The sequence below is a fragment of the Girardinichthys multiradiatus genome, chromosome 11 (assembly GCF_021462225.1).
Source record: "Girardinichthys multiradiatus isolate DD_20200921_A chromosome 11, DD_fGirMul_XY1, whole genome shotgun sequence".
In the NCBI taxonomy this organism is placed as follows: domain Eukaryota; kingdom Metazoa; phylum Chordata; class Actinopteri; order Cyprinodontiformes; family Goodeidae; genus Girardinichthys; species Girardinichthys multiradiatus.
Genome location: NC_061804.1, coordinates 43,621,768 through 43,648,545, shown reverse-complemented (window position 1 = coordinate 43,648,545; position 26,778 = coordinate 43,621,768). Strand labels below are relative to the sequence as shown.

Sequence of the window (26,778 nt, the reverse complement as noted above, 5' to 3'; positions counted from 1 at the left end):
TGGACAACAGACTGGAGGGGAGATGCAACTGTGAAGCCGTCTACAAGAAGCTTAGGACCTTCATTGTTTGGATCAAGATGCTGCATATCTTCTATAGGTCTGTTGTGGAAAGTGTGATCTCTTCTGCCATCATCTGCTGGGGTAGCAGCATCAGAGTCAGGGACTTAAAAAAACTAAACAAGCTGATAAAGAAGGCTGGCTCTGTTCCGGGGACTCCTCTGGAACCTCTGGAGATCATTGTGCAAATACAGATTCTTCATAAAATGAAGAACATTATGGAGAACCCTGAGCATCCTCTTCATGAGACTGTCCTACAACAACAGTGTCTTCAGTCAGAGGCTTCTTCTGATCTGCTGTAAGACAGACTACTACAGGAGATCCTTCCTGCCCCCAGCCATCAGCATCAATGGCTCTTTGAATAAACCTTCATAATGAGCTACAACAACATTTAAATTCCCTTTGGAATTAATAAAGCATTTTTGAATTGAGTTTTTAATTGACTTGAATTGAAATTACTTTGGTATCTCAATTTGTAATTGCAAATTGTGAAGTAGGTACTTTTTGAGAATGTAGACAAACATTGTTATTGCTTTTTTACTGAGATATAAACCACTTTTGTAGCCTGACAACCCTTTTTGGGCCACTGACAACAATCATGAACAGAGCACAAGTCCATTTAATGTCATTCTTATTTTTTCAGTGATGGAAAAAGTCAGGACTTCGTCTTAATTTAGTTGCTGTAAGTAATATAAAGTGAAAACAGTTTGTCAGTTTTGCACGGTAATACATTTTTAACCACGGAGCAAAATTATTTAAAATGATTTTATCTGCCAGCCATGCACCGTTGCATGTTTCTGACACCTAGTGCAAATTGGTATCAACTGTAATTCTCTCTTTTACACCTTTCTCCTATCATGGTTAAAAGTCAAATTGAAAATGACTACTAAATGAATACAGACATGTACACATTCATACAGAGCTGAATACATAAATTCTCCAGTTACACTAAATGTCCTGTCATTATATATATATATATATATATATATATATAAATATCTTTCAACATCATGGAATGTTGAAAGATATATATACCATTCAAAATAATTAATGGAAAAATCGGCATTAGAGCAATCAAACCCTTCGTATAATTGCTCAGCAGCATTTTTCCCAGCAGTGTTAATTTTGTTGTCAAAAACTTGAAAATAGTTTTGCCAATAGTTTTCTTTTAGCTACCAAAATAATAAAAAATAAAAAATAACTAAATAAAAATCACCAAAACTATGACAAAAGTTGCCAGTGTTTTTGTCAACAAATAAAAATGAGACAAAACTATTGGAGGAAGCTAAAATACATCAATATATCCTGGCCTACAACTGATAAAGACTGCTCTCTTTTTCACATTCCCTGTCAGCTTCACACACTTCAGCCGTCAGGACAGATGTTGGTAGCTGTCAGCTCCATGTGGTGTTTAGTGAATTCGCTGCTGTGTGTTGTCCCCCAATAACCTGATTTAAAGTCACAGAATGATTTAAATATTAAATGATTTTGTAGGTGCCATTGTTTTACTTTGCTCCATCTCGTCAGTGAAGAAGACTTCTGCTAATCCTGAACAACAGACTGCAGAGAAAACGACAGCATCTCCAAAAGCTATTTGTACCAAAAAGAAGGCCTCTATAAGGCCTACATAAAAAGCAAATCCGATTTGAGTCAGTTTTGATGTGTTACTGTGGCCGGGCCTCTACAAATGTTACTTTCACTCAGAAGAACTTTAAACTAAATCTGTGTATGAATATTTTTTTGGGTTAACCATCCATCCACCCAGGGTCATGTGTGTTTGTGTTGTTACATCCAGGCTATAGTTAACAGAAACAAGGCTAGTCGAAATCTTACCCCCATGCTGTGTGTTGGTTAGCACAGAAAATCTTTTCACTGTAGCCATGACATTCTTTTTTTGTTTACACAAGGTTATTAAAAATGAACAGCAATAAATGATGCCATGTCCAATAAAACTATCATTCAAATGCAACACATAAAAGGTAGAGTCAGAATTTAAATGAGGGAAAGCCATGGATCTTTCATGCTCTAATCATTTGAATTATATTTCAGGCTGCTGATGGTAGTGGAATGTTGTGGGACATATTGTTTTGTTACACTCTAGACCCCTTAATACCATTTGGGTTTTTTGTTTAAAAACCCCATCCTACCTGAGCACTGTTGCTAAGCACAACCAGGCCTGTATGACAACAACGATCTTCAGATGTCTACCTTTACCAGAAAAAAATCACAATATCTGTTAGATGCCCCAAGTGTCCGTTTATATGAATTAGTTCTCCTTACTATATATGTACTTTTAGAGATGATTAGCTGCCTAGGATATACTTTCTATAGCCACCAGCCTGGCACGCATCAACCTGCAATTTTAAACACGTCTTTTGTTATCTTTCATTTTGGAAGTAACCAGTACACCTGTGTTCCATTTTCTGGATTTATTATTTGTATAGGCAGGAAATAGCCCCAAATGTGATGGTCAACTTCTTAGCAAGTTCAAGGTTTCTTCAGACTTTAGTTTTTTATGGCTCGTACTTCCTTTTCTTTATGTTGTTTTTTGGTATAATTTTTATTAAACTTACGTTCAACCAGTGACCAATGGTCTAGACTTCATACATGATTTTTATGGACCATAAATATTTTACAAAGCTTGAATCATCTCCAAATGGCCAATGAGTTCACTGTGTCCCAATGGCCTACACAGTCACCAGATCTCAATCCAACAGAGTACCTTTGGGATGTGATGGAACTTGAGATTTGCGTTATGAATGTGCAGCTAATATACTATCAGTGACAACTGTATGAAGCTGTCAGGTCAATGTGGACGCAGCTCTCAGAGATGTTTCTGGCACCTTGTGCTATCTATGCCGTAAATAATTAAGGCAGTTCTGAAAGCAAATGGAAGTCAAACCTATTAATACATAGGTACAATTAAAGAAAGTGACTGATGATTGAATGTTGTTACTTTCCATAACTTTTCAGTTTATTTCAAGCCACAAGAAAAAAACAAACTAATCAAAGCTCTAATTTCTTGCTCAAGGTTCAGTTAATTTGACAGAATGAGGACAGTCTAAGCTAATTTAATACATGGTAATAAAAATGTTTCTTTCTCGGCAGAGCATAACAAATTATGTATCAAAAACAGGTTATTTTTTATTTCACGCTACCTTATTTTTTGGAAATGTGAAATCTTAATTAAAAAAACATACTTCTCTTATACTTTCTTTAGGTTGCTTAAATGTTTAACAGATAATGAATAGAGTATTGCAAGGAAATATAAATATTCAGGATGTTTATATAAAAGTCTGTAGAAACTTGCACAGTGACAACCTTCAGCAGATTAGATTTACAAAGTACACAGTTCATACTGTTGAAATTAAAAACAAGGAAGCTCATTTCTAACTGATTTAAAATGACATAATTAGGTTTATAACAAACTCAGTGACCACAGCACATTTTAAAATAGAGAATTGCACATTTCAAAAGACAAACAGTAAAATCTCATGATATTGTCCTCCTGTTTTTGACTTAAACCAAAGGTTGTCATTATTCCTGCATGATGCGCTGTCCATTAATCATCTTTACCAAAACTTTCCATTGGTTGCTTATGTTGTGAGACAAACAGGTCAAGGGAAACTCTTCTGACTTTTCTCTTCCAGTACTTGTTTATGAAATGCATTTCTTTTTTGTCCTTTTCTCCATTATTAAGCAAGATATTAAAGCCCAAAATCATAATGTTTCAACTCCACCCAATGTCCATTGTTCAAACAACAGAATCATTTTCTCTTTTTTCTACTTACATTTAATGACAGGTTACATTAAGCCTCCTCATCCCCTCTCCACCTTCTCACCTCTCCTTGAATGTAATTAAATTGCGGAGCCCACCACCCAGCTCCTTTGCCTCATTCATTTTAAATGTATGACCTTTTCCAAGAACACTTTTCAATCAATAGGTGTTTTCACTCATCAAGCCATTTCAAAGTAGAACCACTGAGTGAAGTTATGACATGAAAGGGTTGTTACTCAAGCTTGTAAAAATGCCAGTCAGACCCCTTTTAAAAAATATGTACTGTTACTGAGATGCAAAGACTATGTAATTAATCTATTAGTGTAGATGTCAAATTTTCGGTCAGTTGCTTCATGTATTGTCATAAACAACATACTGAGGTGTTACAAGGTAAATATGCAAACTAAAAAGCATGTTGCAACATGTTTCTCATTCATCAGAGACAGAATCATCTAATCCCCTAATTTTTGATGCAGTGCTGTGAAAAGCATATGCTCCTTAAGACTTCATGTTGTTTTAGCTATTTTAATCACACCTACATTTTTCTATGTTCTCTCTCTTTGTGTGATTTAAAATCACACAAAGATAACCTGAATTAATATAAAATCAGTTGTCAAATAAGTATTTCTTTTATAAAGTGGAAAATGTAACTAATGCCATGAACCATGCTTATTTCAGCACTATAAATGGGCTCACAAGAACACCAGTGTATAGGTTTTGTTCACCCCTTTTATTTTCAATTAATGACCTGCTGACAGTTTTCAGGAAACATATCGGTTATAAACTAGTAATCGTAATATCTATTGTGCACCCAGTATGAGGCAACATCCCACTCTATCAGTGGAAGTTAGGTATTCAATTTCTAGAAATGTGGCAACAACAATTATTCCTACACCTGCAACAGTATCTTTATTCCAATTTTAACAGAAATTCATTCTAAAAACAAATATTCTTTTAGTAAAATGGCTTCTCATGAAAGTTTTTTCATAGAAAAGGTTTCCAAGGTGCTTGGAACCTCATTCAAATAACTTAAGACATTCACCATCTCTCCTGACAAAGTACCTTGATGACACAGGTATTTTAACAACTCATTATATTGACATATAGCAGGTAATTAAGACACATTACTCTTCGTAACCCTGAATCTCAAGATAAGAGACCAAAAGACCCTTCTCTTTTCCACTTTTGAAAGGGAAACAGGTGTTCATGCAAATCCTTCCCCAGTTATTAATGGTGTCGTTTCAGGGAGGGATTTATCCCTTCACTTTTGAGATTAACGATTAAAGACAGAGCAGGAGAAGCCATTCACTTGGAACAGTCTGCACCTGTCTCAAGCTTTTGGTTAATAAGGTTATTGGGATAAGAAGCAGAACATTTTATATTGAGATCATCTTAGTGAATTAATATTTCCTCTAGATTGTTGTGCTATTTTGTGCTTCCTTTCCACCCGTTTTTCATTTGTAAACAAACTGCAGACCTGCTCCTTGTTCTCCTTCTACACTTTTTAATTATTTTGCAGAGGGTAGTAAAAGAAGAGTCCAACTGAAGCCTTCAGGTTTCCCACAAGGCACCAACACATGGAGTTCACACAACCACATTTTACTGTTGCCACATCTGATAGCCAAACAGCCACAATTCACACTGCCAGGCTGAGACTTTGTGTAATACATTTGAACACAAGTTAAAAGTTAGGTGGCTAAATCCAATAAAATAAACAAGCCACTGTTCAGGTTAAAATAAAATGTTGTGCCATGGGCTATATGCCATATACTGTAAATAGTAACCGGCTTGCAAGATCAAACATATGTCTATAGATAAGATATCCTCTTTAATATTAATTGACTGTAATGTAAATATAACTTAGGACATACGACTTGTTTAAGTGTTACAAAGTAGGTTTTCAGAAGCAATACTATTTCAGACAACATGCTTTCCTGTGGTCTAATTTATAATACCCAGGGACATTAATGCACACTCACAAAACAGAACAAGAGCCAGATACTGCCTCCGAAAACAGAACTTTTAAGTAATTTAATTATTCTGAGAAATGTAACCCTCAATTACATCTGAAGAATATGCAATCCCTGGTGGTGCAAATAATAACTGCTCATAAAATGTATAAATGCCATTTACTAACATGTCACTGCTGTGGTGCCAATAATCTAATTTACATCTAATCATAACATGGTTTGTACCTATAAGCAAGCTACAGTGTTTCTATATCTAATGACAAACTAGTAATGAATAATCTTGAAGTCATATTATTGGCTAAACTCAGTTATTTAAAAAAATATGTTTCATAATAAACTCCAGCAAGACAATAAATTAATTAATAAATAATATTTTTTTATGTGACTGTTCGTAATGTGGCCATTGCTACAGAATAAGAAGGCGTGCTAGCAGCAGAAACGACAGCTTGTCTTACTGTAATTATCTTATAGAAACAATATTTTAAAAAAAAGAAAGATTTTTGTATTTCACTGTCTGATAATGTTTATTTAGGCTTTAATTGCTGAGAACTGCAGTCTGTTCTTGGCAAACAGCCTCTTCAGATTTCACTACAGTAACTAAATCCTTCAGTGTAGAGATGCACAATATTAGGAAATTAATTTGCAGTAATTCCAATACTGGACCGGACCGGTCCTGTTCAAACGTTTATGGACAGGATTTCTAGATGCAGCCAAGCGCCGGAGGGGGTCTGGTTTGGGGACCAGTGGATTTGTCTCTTCTTTTTGCAGATGACGTGGTCCTGCTGGCCCCCTCTAGCCAAGACCTACAGCATGCACTGTGGTGGTTTGCAGCCAAGTGTGAAGCAGCTGGGATAAGGATCAGCTCCTCTAATTCTGAGGCCATGGTTCTTGACCGGAAAAGGGTGGATTGCCCTCTTCAGATTAGAGGGGAGCTTCCGCCTTAAGTGGAGGAGTTCAAGTATCTCTGAGTCTTGTTCATGAGTGAGGGGAGAATGGAGTTAGAGATCAACAGACGGATCGGTGCGGCTGCTGCAGTAATGAGGGCGCTGTGCCGGTCTGTTGTGGTGAAGAGAGTGCTGAGCCAAAAAGCAAAATTCTCGATTTACCGGTCGGTCTACGTTCCTATCCTCACATATGGGCATCAACTTTGGGTCATGACTGAAAGAACAAGATCCAGGATACGGGCAGCTGAAATTAGCTTTCTCCGCAGGGTGACTGGGCACTCCCTTAGAGATAGCGTAAGAAGCTTAGCCATCCTGGAAGAGCTTGGATTAGAGACAGTTAAGGTGGCTCAGGCATCTGTATCGGTTGCCTCATGGACGCCTCCCCTGGGACGTGTTCCAGGCATGTCCCACCAGGAGGAGGCCCTGGGGATGGTTAAGGACACGCTGGAGGTACTATGTCTCTCGGCTGGCCTGGGAAAACCTTGGGCTTTCCCGGGTGGAGAAGGAGGGGATAGTTTGGGGAGAGGTAAGTCTGGGCATCTCTACTAAGTTCGCAGTCCCTGCCGTTAAATATGAGACAATGAGGACTTTTAGATCATGTGACCCTGTGGTACAAAATTGGGTGAGTCCTTGATAATTGTCAATGTGTACTTGTAAAATAAACATAAGGAGTATGTTTTCTGCTTCTAAATTCAGAAAAGACAGAAGTTGTCATCTTTGGACTGGAGTCTTTAAAAAAGAAACTGCTTAGTCAATCATTTAACCTGGACGGCATTAAATTGACTACCGGTAATAAAGTAAAAAACCTCGGTGTTATTTTTGACCAGGACATGTCATTTAAACAGGTTTCTAGTATTTCCTTCTTTCACATCCGGAACATTGTCAAAATTAGAAATATCCTATCCAGGAGTGACGCTGAAAAACTAGTCCATGCATTTGTTACTTCAAGGCTGGACTATTGTAATTCTTTACAATCAGGATGTCCACAAAATGCAGTTAAAAGCCTTCAGCTGATTCAAAATCCTGCAGCAAGAGTTCTGATGAAAATTAAAAAGAGAAAACATATTTCTCCTATTTTAGCTTCCCTTCATTGGCTCCCTGTTAAATCCAGAATATAATTTAAAATTCTCCTCCTCACATATAAACCCTTAATGATCTAGCTCCATCATACATCAGAGATCTGATTGTTCCATATGTTCCTAACAGAGCACTTCGTTCTCAGACTGCAGGTTTACTGGTGGTTCCTAGAGTCTCTAGAAGTAGAATGGGAGGCAGATCCTTTAGTTATCAGGCTCCTCTCCTGTGGAACCAGCTCCCAGTTTTAGTCCGTGAGGCAGACACCCTGTCTACTTTTAAGGCTAGGCTATAAAGCTTATAGTTAGGGTGGCTTAGGTTATCCTGAGGTATCTCTGTAGTTATCCTGCTATAGGCGTAGGCTGCTGGAGGATATAATGACCACTTTCACTCTCTCTACTACATTCTCATACTACTCTCCAATTTTGCATTATTTGCTGTTATTTCAGCTTTTAACTTTGTTCTCTCTTTTCTCTTCCTAGAAGCTACACCTGGCCTGACTCTGTGTCTACCTGTGACAGCTTTCAGGAGGGGGGCATCGTCCAAGCTTCTACTGGCAACAACTTAATGCTCACCCTCTGCCGATGATCCACTTGGCCTGGCCCTGTCTTTCAGTGTTTAACCCTTTCTTTCTCCTTGACATAGCTACTGACTGAGCTTCTACTGTGACTAACTCTATGTTCCTTCTTTCAGACTCTGACCTTGAAAACTGGCTTCTCTTTGTGTCTCTGCTCTGTTCTCTCAAACCCCCTGTCGGTCGTGGCAGATGGCCGCTCACACTGAGCCTGGTTCTGCTGGAGGTTTCTTCTTGTCAAAAGGGAGTTTTTCCTCTCCACTGTCGCTACATGCTGCAAAGTCAACGCCAGTGACTGTCCACTGTCTCTACATGCTCATCCAGGAGGAGTGAATGCTGCAAGTCACTGACTGGATGCAATCTGCTGGGTTTCCTTATTTAGAAAAACTTTTTATCCAATTTGAATAAATAACTGAATCTGACTGCACTGTTCAATGGTTAGGATTAATTGGAATGTATGTACCTGACTTTTGTGAAGTGCCTTGAGACGTGTTGTGAATTGGCACTATATAAATAAACTGAATTGAATTGAATTGAGTAACTATGGGTAGGCATAAACTTGGAGGAAATAAAATTGATAAGCAAAAAAAAAACAACTTAGAAATACTATGATCTAAGGGCTGTATGGTGGTGCAGTTGGTAGCACTGTTGCCTTGCAGCAAGAAGGTCCTGGGTTTGACTCCTGGCTGGGGATCTTTCTGCATGGAGTTTGCAGGTTCTCCTCATGCATGCGTGGGTTCAAATTTTTCTCAGTGCATATTTTCAGCTGTTAACTTAGATACAACATATAAACAGACAAAAGCATTATTTATTCAAAAGCAGTGCCTAGCAAAAATATTCATAAAACAAAATTTTAATGTGTAACATTATGAAAATTAACCAAAGATGTGTTTGTTATTCATCCATTCATCGTCTATACCTGCTTATCCTTGCAGTGGAGCCTGTACCCGCTTATCCTTGCAAGGAAGATTATCATTGGTCCCCTTGGACAGGTCACCAGTCCATCACAGAATAACATTAAGACCCACAGGTCAAACAATAATGCATTGACTCACTCATACCTAAGGGCAAGTTAGCATTAGCAATTGTCCTAATAGTTATGTATTTGGAAAGTGGGAGGAAGCCGGAGTCCCTGGAGAGAACACACGAGTGCATGGAGAGAACATATAAACTCCATGCAGAACACCTTAGGCCAGAATTCATTCCAGGGACATTGCTGCAAGGTAAAAGTGTTGACCACTGCACCAGTGTGCAATGCTATCTTCATTTTGTTGTTGCCAAAAAATTGATTTTATTCATTTCAGATTCACCTGTTCGTTAGTTTATTTCTCAAGTTTTTTGTGCTTAATCTTTTCCAAAACGTTTATCACTCCCAATTATGTTTTCTGCATCCAACTAATTCAACCTTGCACTACACCAAAGATTAACTGTATTTGTCAAGCACTTCTCTTTTAAAGTGTTCATAAAGTGAAATGCATCAATGCAATAATCTAATGATATATATATATATATATATATATATATATATATATATATAATCAGTCAGCCAAGCTTTGATTGTTGCTTTCTATGGGTTTTCATATTACCCAGTTGCTCAGCAACTACTTTGTCTGTAATGCTGGGCCTACAGCGCAGCATGCAACATTGTTTTTGAGAAAGTAAAAATAACTCCGCTGGTGGTCCTGGGTCTAAATTATCAAATATTTTATTTTGTAACACATAATTGCCATAATTGACAGGATTATAAAGGAGGTCATTGTAAGAGGAGTTAGCTAGAGGGGGGTTCATTTAAAGCTGTTTTGTCATGACCAGCCTGTGTCTATGTTTTGTGCTTGTGTTTTTACTTAGTCTAGTCCTTTGTTTACTTTCTGTCTGTGTTATAATGTTAACTGGTCTCACTCCCTCTGCCTCCCTGCAGTCTGTTCCACGCCTGTTCTTAATTTCACCTGATTACCTGGTCTTGATGTTCATTGGTTCTCCCTGCATTTCCTGTTTGTATATATGTCCCTTAGTTGCCTTTGTTCCGCGCGGTGTCGTTGTCATCGTCTTGTCATACACAGGTCAGATTTCATGTTAGGTCACATTAGATTACGCCTGGTTTCTCTACCCAGTGTCCAGGCCTGGTTCTGGTTTCACTGCCTGGTCCATGAGTGAGAACAATAAATCTCGGACTTACCTTCATTCATCTGGCTCCTGGCGTCTCCTTCTCTGCACTTTGGTCCTACCCACAGCCACGCATCATGATAGAACGACACAGCCAAAAGGACCAAGCAGAAGGAGAGGATTTAATTACTCTTTGGGAGTATCTCCGGTGTGCTGTGAAGAGCTGTGCATGCCAGGCTAAAGTGGCGGAGGAGCAGCGAGTGGCGAGGGAGGAGCAGCGAGTGGCGAGGGAGCAGCGATTGCCATTCTGGGGCTCGCAGCTAGCAATTCCCACTGGACAAAAAATCCTAGAATCCGGAGAGATCCCACAATAGGCAAGTTTACGTATCTGCCACAAATCCAACATTTTTCAAGAGGTATATGGGAAGATCAAATCTGTAACAGATCCTAGAATAGAAAACCCTCCATATACATATCCCTAGCAGATCCTAGTAGGATATTTGGCGGAAAGAAATCTGTGATAGATCCTACTATTGGATCTCCTTCACATACACATCTATGACAGATCTGGTATAGGGGATCTTCTGCATACACATTGATCACAGATCCTAGTTTATGATATCTTCTGTAAGTCTCTAACTTCTGGAAGATTAAACAGATTATTAATGAACCTGTGATGCTACAAACTGAAAAAAGTTTTGCTCACACTTTGGAAGACACTGTCCTACCTGGTGAGGGTTATGCCCTGTCTTTTCCTAATATGTTCTGTCTGTTTTGTTGTGTTTTTACTTTAATTTCTCTTTCAATGATTTCCTGTTTTTACACACCCAAACAAGTCATTGTGTGTGAAAACTTACTTGGGAACGAAGACCCATTCTGATTCTGAAATTGCCTATTGTCAGAGATGCTGAATAAGAATAAGAAAATAACTTGAAGTAGCCAGTCAACTTCCAAGTCATAAGCCTTATTACAATATTGAAAATATGGCTTGTTACATATTTGTCAGAGAAACTGCAAATCTTATTCGAAAAATCCTTAAAAATGGGGGGAAATTAAAAACCGTTAAGTCAGTAATGTGCCATTTATCAGTCATGTTTTAGCCTAAACATTTACTTGTCCCTAAATGCATCTAAGTGATGACACTGGAACAACAATGCTTACAGTTTCATCCCTACTTCTTCAAAACCTAGCCATAGTCTTGGTCTCTTTCTGCTTTTCTGGCATACATAGTACGGTTTTCTTTTGACCTAGGGAGCCACTGATCATACCGAAATCCCCCCTAAACATGTGAATAGGTCTGAAATACCACCAAATGCCTCCCTTTGTTGTGTAAAAAGATTGTTAGCTGTCTCTGCCAGCAACCCCCACCCCTCATGCACACGGTAATCTGTGTTGCAGACCAGCAACTCTGATTTCCCCCTCTGTAAATTTCACTGGCCATACAAGGCACATACTGTATCTTTGATGCAGTGCTTTACAAAATGTCTATGTATGTAACAAAAATATTTGCCATTTTTCAACTATAGCATTTGGAATAAAAACCCTGCTGGCATTTGATATGGGTGTGTGGTAAAATGGATGAACTCCATTTGCCTAGTTCCAGCTAGTGATTTTACCACTTACCTCTGTTCAAGGAACTAAGGGAGGAGGTGCAGCCTAACCTCCTGTATTTGGAGGTTTCAGGGAAGTGATGTCAGAGGAGGTACCAAGTGAAGAGGGGAGAAGAAACTGTTAAAGTGTTAAGTTAACTTTGGGGTTTTGTTTATTAGTTTTGAAGTGTTAGAGTTAGGATATAATTGTTAAACCGTAAACACAGGGTTGTTGCTAGATAGAAGTAGCTTCAGTGATTTTACATTATTTCTCATGTTGGAATATACCTGCAAGATGGAAGATTCCATTTCAGTTAATTGTGTTTGGAAGGGCATGAAGGTATTTAAGCAGATCAGGAAAGAAGTTAAGGAGGGAGGACCAGGTCAGTGTAGCTGTGTGCACGTGATGTTAATTTTTAGTTGGTTTGAGTGTAGTTATGTTTATTTTGTCACTTTCAAGTTTAAGTCATTTTAGTACATATTTGTGGTTGCTCTTTTTGTAAATAAACCACCTGCTACACTGGAGAACATCAGTCTGCTGCCCTTCTTCAGCCACTTTGGCGACAAAATACCACAGGGTGTAAAGACAAATTGTGTTACCGGAGAAATAGCCTCTTTCAAGTTTACTACTAGGGGTTGATTATAGCTGATGTGCCCTTTTATGAGACTCAATGGACAGGAAGACACAACGCATGTCAACTTCCCTTGTAGCACAAAACAAAAAGTTGCTGATGTGGGCATAAAACCTGGATCCACAGAGATGGCAAACGATGGTTGTGTGGTTCCACCACAAAGTTGGAGACTTTTCTGCTCATGAAACTACACAGACAGCATTCAATGACACTGGAGGTTATCAACATGTGACCTTCCTGACACCGAAAAGGAAAGGGTTTGAACCTCAAAGCAAACCTAAAAATCTCATAGCTGCCTTTCTGTTGTAGAAAAAAAAAAAAATGTCACCATTAAAACACTGGATTTCTGTTGGTAACCATCTCAATTAAGTTCTACTTAGGTCACATATTCATGTAACAGGTATCAGAAGCAGTGATCATTTACATTCCAGGGGAACTTTAGATGTCAGCAAAATAAACAGAAGGACATTTCTATAAAGTAAACATTTTTGTCGCACTGAAGTAGGGCTTGGCGATATGAGAAAAATCCTATCGCGATAATATTTTTCATATCAGTCGATACTGATATACAGTACAGACCAAAAGTTTGGACACACCTTCTCATTCAAAGCGTTTCTTTATTTTCATGACTATGAATATTGTAGCTTCACAATGAAGGCATCAAAACTATGAATTAACACATGTGGAATTATATACTGAACAAAAAAGTGTGAAACTGAAAATATGTCTTATATTCTAGGTTCTTCAAAGTAGCCACCTTTTGCTTTGATTACTGCTCTGCACACTCTTGGCATTCTGTTGATGAGCTTCAAGAGGTAGTCACCTGAAATGGTTTTCCAACAGTCTTGAAGGAGTTCCCAGAGATGCTTAGCACTTCTTGGCCCTTTTGCCTTCACTCCGCGGTCCAGCTCACCCCAAACCATCTCAATTGGGTTCAGGTCCAGTGACTGTGGAGGCCAGGTCATCTGGCGCAGCAGGAGGACTGAACACGCTCTTCTCTATGTATGATGGCCACTCGTTTTTCTTTACTTAGCTGCTTTTTTCTTGCCATAAAACTAATTCTAACAGTCTGTTCAGTAGGACTATCAGCTGTGTACTGTATCCACCTCCTGCACAGCACAACTGATGGTCCCAACCCCATTTATAAGGCTTTAAATCCCACTTATTAAACCTGACAGGGCACACCTGTGAAGTGAAAACCATTTCAGGTGACTACCTCTTGAAGCTCATCAACAGAATGCCAAGAGTGTGCGGAGCAGTAATCAAAGCAAAAGGTGGCTACTTTGAAGAACCTAGAATATAAGACATATTTTCAGTTGTTTCACACTTTTTTGTTCAGTACATAATTCCACATGTGTTAATTCATAGTTTTGATGCCTTCAGTGTAAACTCCCGCATTTGTGATTTCTCTGTGGCTTTAATTTTTTTATAATAAGGCATAAGAAAGCCGACTCTATGATTAGTTGTTGCCAGTGTACAGTCGTTGTTTTCTGAGAGAAGGAGAGGAGGCGGGGCTTAGAACTCGCTCCTGTCTGGGATTGTAATGTTTCACACTCTGCGTGCTCCAGTATGGCACTGGTTCAGGGGGTAAAACAGATTGGTGGTATGCCCTAACTTTGTCGGAACATGCGCTCAATGTAATTTGCAGTGCACGTACTTTAAATAGCCAAAATAGCCAAATGACTGCTCGACCCTTCTTGTCAATGATGTTGTTTGCTGTGTCTTTTGTCTTTTCCTCTTTCGAGGCACAATTTTTCTTCTGATTTTTTTCAGGGATGTCAGTCCTACCTGTTACCTAAAGTAAGATACTACAGCTGGACAAACATTAGCGGACAGCGCGTCTGGCTGCGTCAACGTAACTTTGCGTCTCTGTATTCCAGCCACATGATTGGTCCAGCGCGGAGCAATTCTTATTATAATTGGCCATTCGTATTATCTATGAAAACCTGGATGAACGCCATCAATCGGAAAGTCTATTGACCATGTTTCATATTTATATCAAGGAAAAGTTATTTCACGATATATATCTTTATTGTTTTATTGCTCAGCCCTACACTGAAGCCACATTAATTTCAAAAGCTTCTGCGTTTTGGGTCAAATACATAAGTTTCATTTATGTATTTGGCTAAATATGTTCTTCATTAGATAACCAGCTATCATTATTTCTATTTCTGGTTATTTTTAGCAAGGGGGATGTAAAATTAGACATTTTCCTTAATAAAACTGTTGGGAGCACGGAGTGAGGTAGAGGGGCCGCTGCAGCCAAAATGTCAATAATTTATAGTTCCTCCAACACCAGCAGACATAATCTCACTCTGAACTTTTCATTACATTTGAGAGCTCTGACTTCCTGTCCAAAGATGGGTGAGTTGTTAAATTCATACATAATTATGCTTGCCTCTATTGTAAAGTTAGGTGAATATGTTTTGTACTTTTAACAAACGTTACTTTTGGAATATAAAAACATTTTATGTCAGCAAAGCACCAAGCCTCCACTTCCGAGTTTAGATCACGCTAAATAATGCGAGGTTTTGGGACGACAGGAAGTACAAATCTAGATTAATGCATTAAATCAGCATTATATGCAGATGATGGGGCCATATGTATGAGGGGAAGGAATGTCTCACATGTAGTAGGAAACATAAAGAGAGCATTTAATTAAATAGAAAAATGGTCAGTAAATCCTGCTACATGATTTTCACAAATTAAAGAAAGATTGATATAGGAAAAATAACATTATATAATGAGCCTTTAAAACGTGTAACATAATTCAAATATCTAGGATTATGGCTAGATAGTTCGTACACATGGAAAACGCATATGAAGCAGAAACAAAATGCAAGAAAGTAATAAACCTCATGAAAGCCATGGCTGGGAGTGATTGGGGGGCTGATAAGTAGTTGCTATTGAAAATGTACAGGGATCTTATGAGATCAGCATTAGTCTATGGATGTATGGTATATGGAGCAGCAGCAAAATCAACATTGCAATTAGCAGTTAAATTACAATACAGGGCATTACAAGTATGTACTGGAGCAACTAAAACCACTTCCATTAATGCTCTTTCAGTAGAGTCTGGAGGGACTCCTTTAGAAATGAGAAGAATCAGAATATCACTTTGGAGTATCTGACTCTAATTTTAATGAAACATAATTTTCCAATATTGTTGTTCAACAAGTTAAGACTAAACATCTGATATAAAAATATTATTAAATGAAAATCATTTTTTTTAATCTCTTTAACTTGAACATATAGTTCTTAGGCATTTTATTCTTTTCAGCTCAAATTAATCTGTGTCCGTGAAAGTGAATAAGTAATCTAAACAAATGCAAAATCTTTTGAATAAGACCCTTATAGACAAACATTTAAACCTAAAAAATCAGCAACAGAAATAATGTTCAGGCTCACTATATCAGTTTTACTTTGTTTTCATCATTTAACTGAGCTCCAATGAGACACCTGAGATTGCTTGTCCTCGATAAGCTTTGATAGATCGGCAGAGTGGAAACAGCTGTTCATTTTCTCTCTCTCCCAGTAGGAGTGCCGTCCAAGTGAACAGCAATGACACCTCTGCTCTAGTCTTTCACACCTGTAGTTGTTTTATTGTGCCCTTTTTGCTGTTTTGGTTGATAAAAGCTTGGTGTATTTTGCACCTGGCCCTAATAAAGCATCACACATCCAATAATTATCCCTACCAACTGATGATCTTTACCCCTCATCTTGGAAATAAAATATTAAATGTTTTCACGCAAGGTGTTCACGTAACACTAGGAGTACGAGTACCCCCAGTTGAGAATCACTAAACTACATAATTTAATCAATTCTAAAATGTATTAAATCTAATTAGTTAATACATACTAACATGGTTTAAATAATCAAAGATGTAAAACAAACAAGATTCTGTTATTTACATGTATGTGAATGGTTTTCATAGAAGTTATGAGAAGTGAAATCGGGAAACCGGAAACGATGTCCTGCACTTCCGCTGGACCCTAGCAGTCCGTCTACATGTGAAGGTAAGCAGTCCAAGACAACCTATGTTCTAATACTCCCAAATGTGTCCTGATTGCTCCACTTTGACTGATGTGGAGTACCGATACCTCAAACGGGTGCCTGCATGCTAGATGAGCGACGAGGAGATGGACACAGAACGCAGTGAAACATGGAAAGTTTATGTACCTGAATGGAGGGCAATTAAGCTTTGACATTTTAGGTAGGTGCTTGCACAAACTTGTGGGCTACAAAAACGTCCTGCAGAATGTATCACCGCAGAGTGCCCAGTAACGGATGCAGCCTCCGAGAGACATCAACAACATTTGAAATATCACAGATTATCTTGTTAATAATAATGATCTTCAAAAATTATTGTTCTGTTTTTATGATTAATATTTCATTCATATGTGCAGTTATGTAGATGTAAAACATGTGATGTAATGCAAAAGTTTATAAACCAGCCATTATCACCTGAAATTAAATTAGAAGATTATCAATCGTTATAGCTATAAAGCTCATTTTGGGATGCAAATCTGAATAAAAGTCCTAGTCAAGATTTTGTCATTTTTAAACTAGCGAATTTACTGCACTGGAAGGCATTGCATACTGTATATTTACTACCTAAAAATGTTCACAGTTCCTTTTATCATACCCCTGCCTTGTATTGATGCCATTGGTCATAAGAAGGCAAATATTTGTGCAAAAAAAAAAAAACATCTGACAGAAATGTTTGTCAGTGGCATAATTATGCTTCAGGGTAGGATGTATCCTCTTTATTAAAAGACAAGTCGATACAGAAATGTCATAGAGAATGTGTGACTGTCCATTTGTGTAACCCAGAGCCCTATTTAAAACCAGTTATTATCCTAAGCTGTGTGTATTATAATGTTTTTGCGACATGTGGAAGTGAAATGGAACAAGATAACACATTAATATTTCAGGTGACTCTTGGCAGCTCAGGTTAAACTTAAAATGTACAACGTAATATATGATTTGTAAAAATGTAAGAAATAGAATGTTTCCCACATATGTAGAAGGTATTACACAAAGGTCCACATTCCCTTCCAGTTCACTGACCTACACCTGAAAGTTTCTCAAATGTTTGTGAAGCAAACAGGACAAAGACATCCAACAAGTTAGTAGAAATGTCATGATATGGATCTGTTTGTGTTTCTGTTAATTGCACCCACCTGTTTTCCATGTTGTTCCTTTTAACTCAGTTGTATTTAAGTTCCTGTTTTCTGTCTGTTTGTTTCTGGGTCACCAGTTGGAATCACTGTTGTGGTCCTTGTTATCGTTGCTGTTGTCAATCCCTGGATTCCTGTGCTTCCTTTGTTGTCGTGTGTTTTTTTATTTAAAGTTTTCCACCCACTGTACATCTGCAATTTCCTTTTGACGCTTGGCTCCTTCACCACCACAAACCATGAGAATACAACCTGACAATCAGAAAAACCAGGCTGTGGGTGTGGAGATGATGACTCTGTTTGAGAACCTTCGACGCCAGGCAGAGAAGAGTACGCATCGGTCCTAGGACATGGTGTAGGATCCCTGCCACCTCAGAGTAGATGTCTAGCTGGGCACAGAGAAAGCGTGAAGTCGCCAGAGTTCAGAGTTCGCCGGGTTCGATGCCTCACATTTCTTTCACAAAGGTCACCGCATACATTGGTGCACCGGTTGGGTGAACCCCATTCCCATGCGCCAGTGCACCAATCAGGTGCACTACATCTCCAGGCACTGGGATGTCACTCAGAGGAACACCACCCAGACATTTTAGACTCAGTGGCCAGTATGCCTCAACTCCTTCTTCTGGAGATCTGGCCGATGCTTCCACTGCTTAACGCGGCCTCAAGGTCTCTGAACTTGTTCCATGCCACCTCAGGGTCCCTGAGCCTGTTCATCACTGCTCCCAAACACCAGAACACACTCTACACCTCCAGAGTGCAACTGAGCACACTCTATGTCTCAACCTGCTTCTATCTGGCTGTCCACAAGATACAGCAGCAGCTCCTGCTCCAGAGAGATTCAAAGACAAACCACCTCACATTCCTGCTTCAGAGGTGTTTGAGGATGAACAACCCCACGATCCTGTGCCTGAATTCTCAGACAAGGGTGTCCATGTGGTCCCGCCACGTGTTCCTGTTCCTGCGTTCATTGATGTCCATGTAGACCTACCTCCGTCTATGTCTTCAGGTTTTCCAGGCTTCCATGCTGTTCTCCAGGTTTCCCCCAAGGGTCCCACGGCCATTCTCCAGGGCTCCTCAGAGGGTTCCACTGTGTTCTGACCAAGTCTGCAGAGTTCCACAGTGGGCTCCTGCGTCCAGTGGACCAGCATTCTTGAGCTCCAGAGCTCTGCAAATCACTTTTCAGAGCTTCATCAGGGTCTCAAGTCTTCAGACCTCCATCATGGTCTCAGATCTCCAGAGCTTCACTGTGGTCTCCAGACCACAATGGAGCTCTGGAGATCTGAGACCATGATGGAGATCTGAAGACTTGAGACCCTGATGAAGTTCTGCAAATCACTTTTCAGAGCTTCATCAGGGTCTCAAGTCTTCAGACCTCCATCATGGTCTCAGATCTCCAGAGCTCCATTGTGGTCTCTAGACCTCCACCATTGTCTCAGATTTCCAGCTACGCCTTCAGAGAGGCTGAGCTGGAGAGAAGATTCCCCATTGGTTCCCCATGCTCTGTGGCTGATCTCCTGACAAGGTTCCCTACGTGTCCTGGCTGGCCTCCTGACAAGTGTCTTCATGACTTCTTCTCATTCCCTTGCCAGCCTCCAAGGTTCCTGCATCTCTGCCGCTGGCCTCCAAGATTCCTGTTTCTCTACTGCTGGCCTCCAGATCTGCCGCCGCTGACCTCCAAGGTTCCTGTGCCTCTGATCTTCAGACCCCTTTTTCTGCAGCCGTTGACCTCCAAGGTTCCAGTGCCTCAGATCTTCAGGGCTTCCTCCTGGCTGTCCTCCTGAACTCTGTGCCTCCTCGGGACAACCTCTTGGCCATCCTTCTTTACTGTGTGCCGCCTCGGGACGACCTCCCGGGCATGCTTAACTCTTCTTTTTAATGGGAGACCAAAGTTGCAAACTAAAAGATTTAAATCAACAACAAAATTCAGCAAAACTATTAGGACACCACATAAAATATTTAGTTGTTCCAAAAGATATGTTCACATTTTTATGTCTAATTATTTTTTGTTTCTGTGAAAGAATGTAATTTGAATACAAGTAAAAACCAGAAACAACTGTGTTTAACTCGTTAAATAAAAGGGATTAACAAAAGGAAAAAGTTAGGACACCCTTATGCTAATATGCTTCACAACTTGTGTGTGTTTCTTTTCCTGGAATGCTTTATTTTTTTATGCCAAACATGTCCTCTGTTCTGGTGCCAAATTATTTCTGTGTTGTTTTTATCTGAACGCTTTTCCAAAAGCCCAGGTCTTTGCTCACATTCCATATGGCAAACTTTCTCGTTTTTCTTAAAGAACAAAGGTTTCCGCCTTGCACACCTTTAATGACTGTTAAACGTGAGCTGTCTCTTTTTCATTATACAGGCACAGAGTTTCATATCAACTGGCGCAAGAGCCTGTAGGTTCAGTAATGACATTTTAGGGTTTTTGGAGACTTCTTTTAATCTTCCCGTCTTCTTTCACCTTGAACCTGTTGGGAAGACCAGACCTAGTCATGTTGGCAGCTGTTGTTTTAAATGTCATCCACTCATAGAGTGGAATTGTTGATTTCAAATTCTTTTGAGACCTCTTTAAATTTCTAACCAAAATCATAAATTGCTACAGTCTTCCTTCTGAAGGCATCAGGCAGTTATTTTGTGTTAACCTGTTCACTCTACAACAGTAAGTACCGTACCAAATAAATGTCTTAAGTTTTAAACAGAGCAAACTGAGATTGAGTAAAATTGTTAATCATGTGGATTGTATGCAATACACCTGTGTGTAATTTTAACAATTTTAAGTAGGAATAAATTAGGGGGTGTCCAAATTTATTCCTTACCAATATTATCTTTTTTAATACAAACTACATTTACAGAAGAGCAGTAAAGTGTTGTCAGGCCTGGCTCTTGAAGTCCACAGCAGCCCCAGTCTACAGACACTCAGAACCCCCAAAGAACAGTCATGGACCTAAAACTGGGGTAGGTCTGCAGCGTGTCACAGAAGCAGAGGCCATCAAGCCAAAGAGACACTGCTGCCATGTCCCCCAGTGCAGCAAAGCTCTGAGCCCAATCAATTGGCAGCCAGGAGCCCACACAAGCCTCTGGCAGTAAGATAGCCTAGCACGGAAGAGGAACATGATCTCTATACTAGATTGGTTGGGGGTTAACAATGACCACTATTGGTGCTGGTGACCAACAGGTTACCAGTGGAAAGTGGGCTACCGCTGGTCAGCAAAGAAGAAGAGAAACAGGAAGAAGATGTGTCTGCAGCCAGAGAGAAAAGAGGAAAGACAGGAGTCTAGGACAGAGAGTAGGTACTTTGGATATTGGCACTGTGACAGGAACAGCTAAAGAGTTGGCTGACATGATACAAAGGAGGAAGGTGGACATACTATGTATTCAGAAGACCAGGTGGAAAGGTAGCAAGGCTATAGGTTTAGGAGCAGGGTTCAAGTTGTTTTACCATGGTGTGGATGGAAAGAGAAATGGTGTAGGACTTTGTCAGGAATCAGTTTCAATAGCAAGGCATCCCCACAGTCCTAAAAAGTACCTTGATGTTATTTGTAAAGACACAAACACAAACCAGCCTCGACTGCTGCTCATTCGATATCTTTTGTTGGACTCAGACTGAAAATAGAGAGCAAGAAAAGGCTGCAGGCAGCAAGATGCAGCACTTTGGATAAGTACAGGAGAGAGAGGAAGGCCATGGAGCAATATAGATCCAATGGGTACAAGCTAGAATATGTGTAAGGGAAAGCTAATGGTACTTAATGCTAGCTTGGTAGAGTGATCATATACACAATAAGCCCAGCATACATCGATTTAATGGTTCAAGATATTAGGTATTAAACAATGCTGTGACTAGTGACACTACCCCCTACCCAATCAGTGACCAATAGTCTTCTGAAGTCGCATTTTCTATACCACTTGCATCCAACCAGGCACTAAAAATAGTAATTGTTTCATGGGACTGTTACTAATGGAAAAACCTAAAAAGCAGTGCAAATTCCCCTTTTTAACAACTATACTGGGAAAAAAAAATCAGTTTTTTGACGGATCTTTTAAAACTGACAAACAGATAAGTGCTGCTGCTCTTAAAACCAGTTTTTATTAGCTTTAAACCATCAAAGGACTTGGAGAAAGTCATGTATGCTTTATTACCTTCCATCTGGACTACTTCAATTTCTTATATTATGGTGTTTCAAAGTCTTCTGTTCATTGTCTGTAATTAGTCCAGAATGTCATGGCTTGTCTTTTAAATGGTTTTAAGAAGCACGATCAAGACTTGCAGCTGTAATTGTAGCAAAAGGTGGTTCTAAGTAAGGGCTCAGGGGGACTGGAGGCAAATGCAGGCCACTCTTTTCAGATTTTTATTTGCAAAAAGATTTATTAATTAAACCATGTATCATTTCCCTTCCATTTCACATTTATGCACTCTTATGTCAAGGTCTGTCAGATAAAAACCCAGTAAATTGTCTGCTACTGTTCTCCCACACTTGAAACATTTGGCGGCCCTTGAGATCAAACAAGCAATGCAGACAAACCACTAATAATAGTGACTGGTAAGAAAAGACTACTTTTGAAATTGTCAGGAACATTGACTCATTGAGAAATACTTTAGAAGGAATTTGTGAAATAGCATGCAATTTACATCCTTTACCTGCTTTGTGCTTGTTATAGATATTTGTATTCTTTCTGAGCACCAGCATACATTCTTGCTCTACTCCATGTGATAACTGCATCACCAGTGGTTTAGTGTTTTTCTTATTGGGAGGCGGCATTATTAAAAAAGTGTGCTTTTCATTTCTGCGGTGTAACACCATAAGTGAAACTGTGTCAGAGAATAATCCCAAATTGAGAGGAGCACTCTCTGTCACTCTGTCTCTCTGCAGTGCCAGTTGCTCAAAAATGTTCTTCAGATATCTTGTGAGCTTTGTGCATCACTATTTAATGTCAAGTATTAAAACCTGAAACTTTAAATAAAGAATTGTAAAAAATAAATTAAGCTTTGTAATCATTTTATATAATTGATTTCATTCATAATTGATTACATTGATTTATTATATTGATTAATAAATGTCTTCTGCCCCAATTAAACATTGCTATTACTTGCATTCCAGACTCGACAAAGGAGGAGAGAGCTATGTGACATTAATCTGCCATTATATTGCAAACAGGATTTAGTGTGCCAGTTCCACAGAATTGTATTGGCTGTAATGCAGAATTACAGTAGTCTATTGCACAAAAGCATCTAATTATGTGAAAACCCCAGCCATTTTCTGCAAACTGCCACAATCTGTCGGTCCTAAGCTGTGACATAATATGTAGCATAACCTTTGTGAAGAGTGGGTTCTTCCACCTTTAGCTATGGCATACTGATATGCCAAGAAATACTGCAAAGCTCACCACAAATGTCATCCCAAGATGGTTTTAAAACAGATCCAATTCATCTCAATTCACATAAAAAGCAATTCATTCTTACACAGTCCAAATATAAATTAATTCAAAACTGTCAGATTCATTTTCAAATTTAGCTACGTACAAACCAATAACATCTAACTGTCATACAATCAGAGGCAGAAACACAAATATATTTGAGGATGCCAGATGTTTGCAACCCTAAGTAGCACATGCTTCTAATTCTAAAGCTAGATGCACGGCAGATCTGCTCTTACAATTACCAAGAATTTATGTAAATCACAGCCAGAGCAAATAACTCCTCATTCTCCAAAACCATGGCTGTTTTCATTGTGGAGATTGCTTGGGAAAAATAAAGGCTGGAAAGATTTAGGTGCAAGAGAAGCTGAGCTGAGCTGGTGGCATTACAAAAATGAGATCACTGAATTTAACCTGTCTTTTATGTTTCTAATATTGTATTGTTTTTTTTGTTTGTTTTTTTGTTGCATTTTTATGTTGTGTCTTCAGACAGATGTGGTCTTTCATGTCTTCAGACAGGCTCTCTCTGATCTCCCAGCAGACTACCAAACCCAGCACTCACCTTGTACCTCACTCACGTAAGTCTGCATCTCTCCTCCAATGGACTTTGCTCCCCTTAATTCTCACTTTGAGCGCTTCATCCAATCTCGTTTACCGCCTCACAATGGACTACGAAATCTATACCTTAGCTCAATTTGGAGGTCAGCGAATCAAGCCGAAGCCCTACGACCCAATCCATGTCCTAGCTCAAATTGGTGGACAGCCAATCCGCATGCTTCTTCTTTTTCTTGGGTTTATTGGCGGCTAGCAAACCGTTATTTGGTGCATTACCACCACCAGCTGGTAGGAAGCGTGGGTCAGAATGGCAAGTGTATTAAGTATTTTTAAAAGAAAGAATGTATGTAACATATTAACTATATTCTTCTAATTAAGTCTGTCAGTATTAGATATTTTAATAAATATTTGCAACACTTGTCCACAGTAGTCACATCTAGATTAAATATGTGTTTCTAACCAGAATACTGTATCATTTAATTCATTATCTAAGTGTTAAAATAATTGCTTCCTCTTTCCTGTTCCTTTCTTCATTTCTCATTTCTCCAACTTTCTGTTGAATTCTATAAAACCATCTTGCTTTCCTCTCTTCTTCCCATTACTTTTATCACCCTTTCTTTATTCTCTGTTTAATCATACTTTTAGGTTCTGTCTTACTTAAGTTAACCATCATATCAATGGATTTATTTTTTGATGAACTCTTTGAAACCTTATCTGCTATTTCATTTTCTTGAATTCCTACATGTTCTGATGCCCATAGAAACGTTAACAGTAACACCGATCATTTGAGTTCAGTATAATACTTGTATTTCTATTAGAATGTCTAATCTACTATCTGAGAAACTATTTTGTTTACTGGTTAATGATCAACTTGAGTCTGAACATATGCACTCAGTGGTATGGAGGACCAATGATCTCATTTCCTCTACCCATTGCAATTCTGGCAATATTGCTAGCATTTCTCCATTGTATACTGACAGCTCATCATTTATTCTTTTATTTACTTTGATATGGAATTCTGGGACATAAATTGCAATACCCAGCCTCTTATTTACACTTTTGGTTGTATCTGTGTATATGTGAATATACATCTACATCCTAGCTCATTTTTGAGTAACAAGAAAAAAAAAGCAAACAAGTTGGGTTGTTGTGGTGACCGCTTTTATCTTCTTTTTTAAAATAACCGTTGCAAGACTTGAAAAGTTAGAGGTCAACAGTCCAGTGCCATTGAAGATTAAAGATGTATCTTTGCTTCATTGTCTTTACCTCTGCCCACCTTAATACCCTTTTACAGTAAGTCCTCATTTCTATTCTGTTTCCATCTGTAGAATGAAATTTGTATTTTTATTTGGCCAAGGTTTAACAAAAGAACAGCGGCTAGAACAACCAAAAAAAATAAATAAATGTATATGCCTTAATATCTTTTTTTTTTAAATCCCTTTACAAAGTGTTTTATTGTATAAAGCTACTGCTGTTTCAGACCTCACAGTCCTTAAATTGATTTTATAAAGAGTTATTTATTATATGTTGTTATTTTACTACAGGGTTTATTCTTATAGCGAATGTTTACAAATAGTCCAGATGTTTAAAATCAGAAACCTGAAACAAAAAACTTCCAAAAATTTGAAAACATCAACAAACAAATAATTTATGTTTAAGGACAACAATCAGGAAACTTAAAAGAAAATATTTTTAAACTAAAAACTAAGTTTGTTTTACAATATATAGAACTAGAGGTAAGGTTTATTTCTAAAATATACAAAACACGATTGAATACATCATCTTGTAATTGCTTTAAGCAGAGCTGGGCCTGCTGTCTCTCTCTTCTCCATCTGTACTGCTTGTTAGCTGCAGTTTCCTTCAGCATGATACAGTACACAAATGTGACGTATGAGAATCCACTGAAGTCTGAAAAATAAGTGAACATGCATTATCCTCATCATGGAAAACTATTGGTCATATAACTGTTAATTAAAAAAATGTTAATTCACAGTTGTTTTTTTATTGTTTGACAAATAAATATTTTCTTTCTTGTGAAACAAATAAGGTCTGTGGTCTTTCAACTGGGAATAAATGTTAGCTGCTATTGATTTTGAAATAATGCTGATAATGTTCTCAATGTTGATAATTCATACACTGATAATATGATATCACTCACTATTCACACAGAAAGCAATTTAGGAAAGATACATACTATCCAAAATATGCTGTACTTGAGCTGATAATATGCTGCGAATAATGAATATAATTACTAGACATGGTTAATATTGTTAAAATTCCATTGTATGTGAATAATACAATTTATTCATTTAAACATATAACTGAAATAGAAACCAAAATTAAGTAAGCTTTTAATACTATAAAAGTTTAAAAAGGAAGTTTGTTTTGTCAAGAAAAAATCAGAAACTTTGATTTCAGCCTCCTCCTGCCACATGTTGATGTGCCCCTGGGCAATGCACTTCACCTCAATTTGCCTAATGATGTGCGTATTTGTGCATGAATGTGTGTGTTTGTGCATGAATGTGTGTGTTTGTTAGTGGGATCGGATGAATGTGGCTCTAGTGTAAAGCGCTTTGTGTGGTTGGTATGACTGGAAAAGTGACAAATGAATTGAGCATTTAGTATTTAGAAAATGGACTCAATAAAATTATTAGAGATGTGGGTTGTATAATTATTCCACCATTTTTTAATCCGAAAAAGAACAGTTAAAATACATCCTTAAAACTGCCAAATGAACATGACTTCCTTGCTTTAATGATGGTATGTAAATTTCTGATCAGCATTGTATATAAGCCTTTCTAATACACTGAACTGAAAGATATTTAGAGTACATTAATCCAAATTGCTGTAGTCAGACACCTCTAGGATGTGACAAATAGTGGGCTTTGATAGAGATATCCATCATACATCTGC

At 38.4% G+C, this 26,778-nt stretch overlaps 1 protein-coding gene across 3 annotated transcripts in view; it reads right to left on the bottom strand.

Moving 5' to 3' along the window:
- opcml (opioid binding protein/cell adhesion molecule-like) overlaps nucleotides 1-26,778 on the bottom strand; it is a 508,488-nt gene that overhangs the window by 49,618 nt on the left and 432,092 nt on the right. For 2 of the 3 annotated variants that reach the window (XM_047379029.1, XM_047379028.1), the window contains one exon: nucleotides 10,574-10,618. The exons of the other annotated variant lie outside the window; for it this stretch is intronic. In XM_047379029.1, the coding sequence (XP_047234985.1) occupies nucleotides 10,574-10,618 (45 nt within the window). The remainder of the gene's footprint in view (nucleotides 1-10,573; nucleotides 10,619-26,778) is intronic. 3 annotated transcript variants of the gene reach the window in all.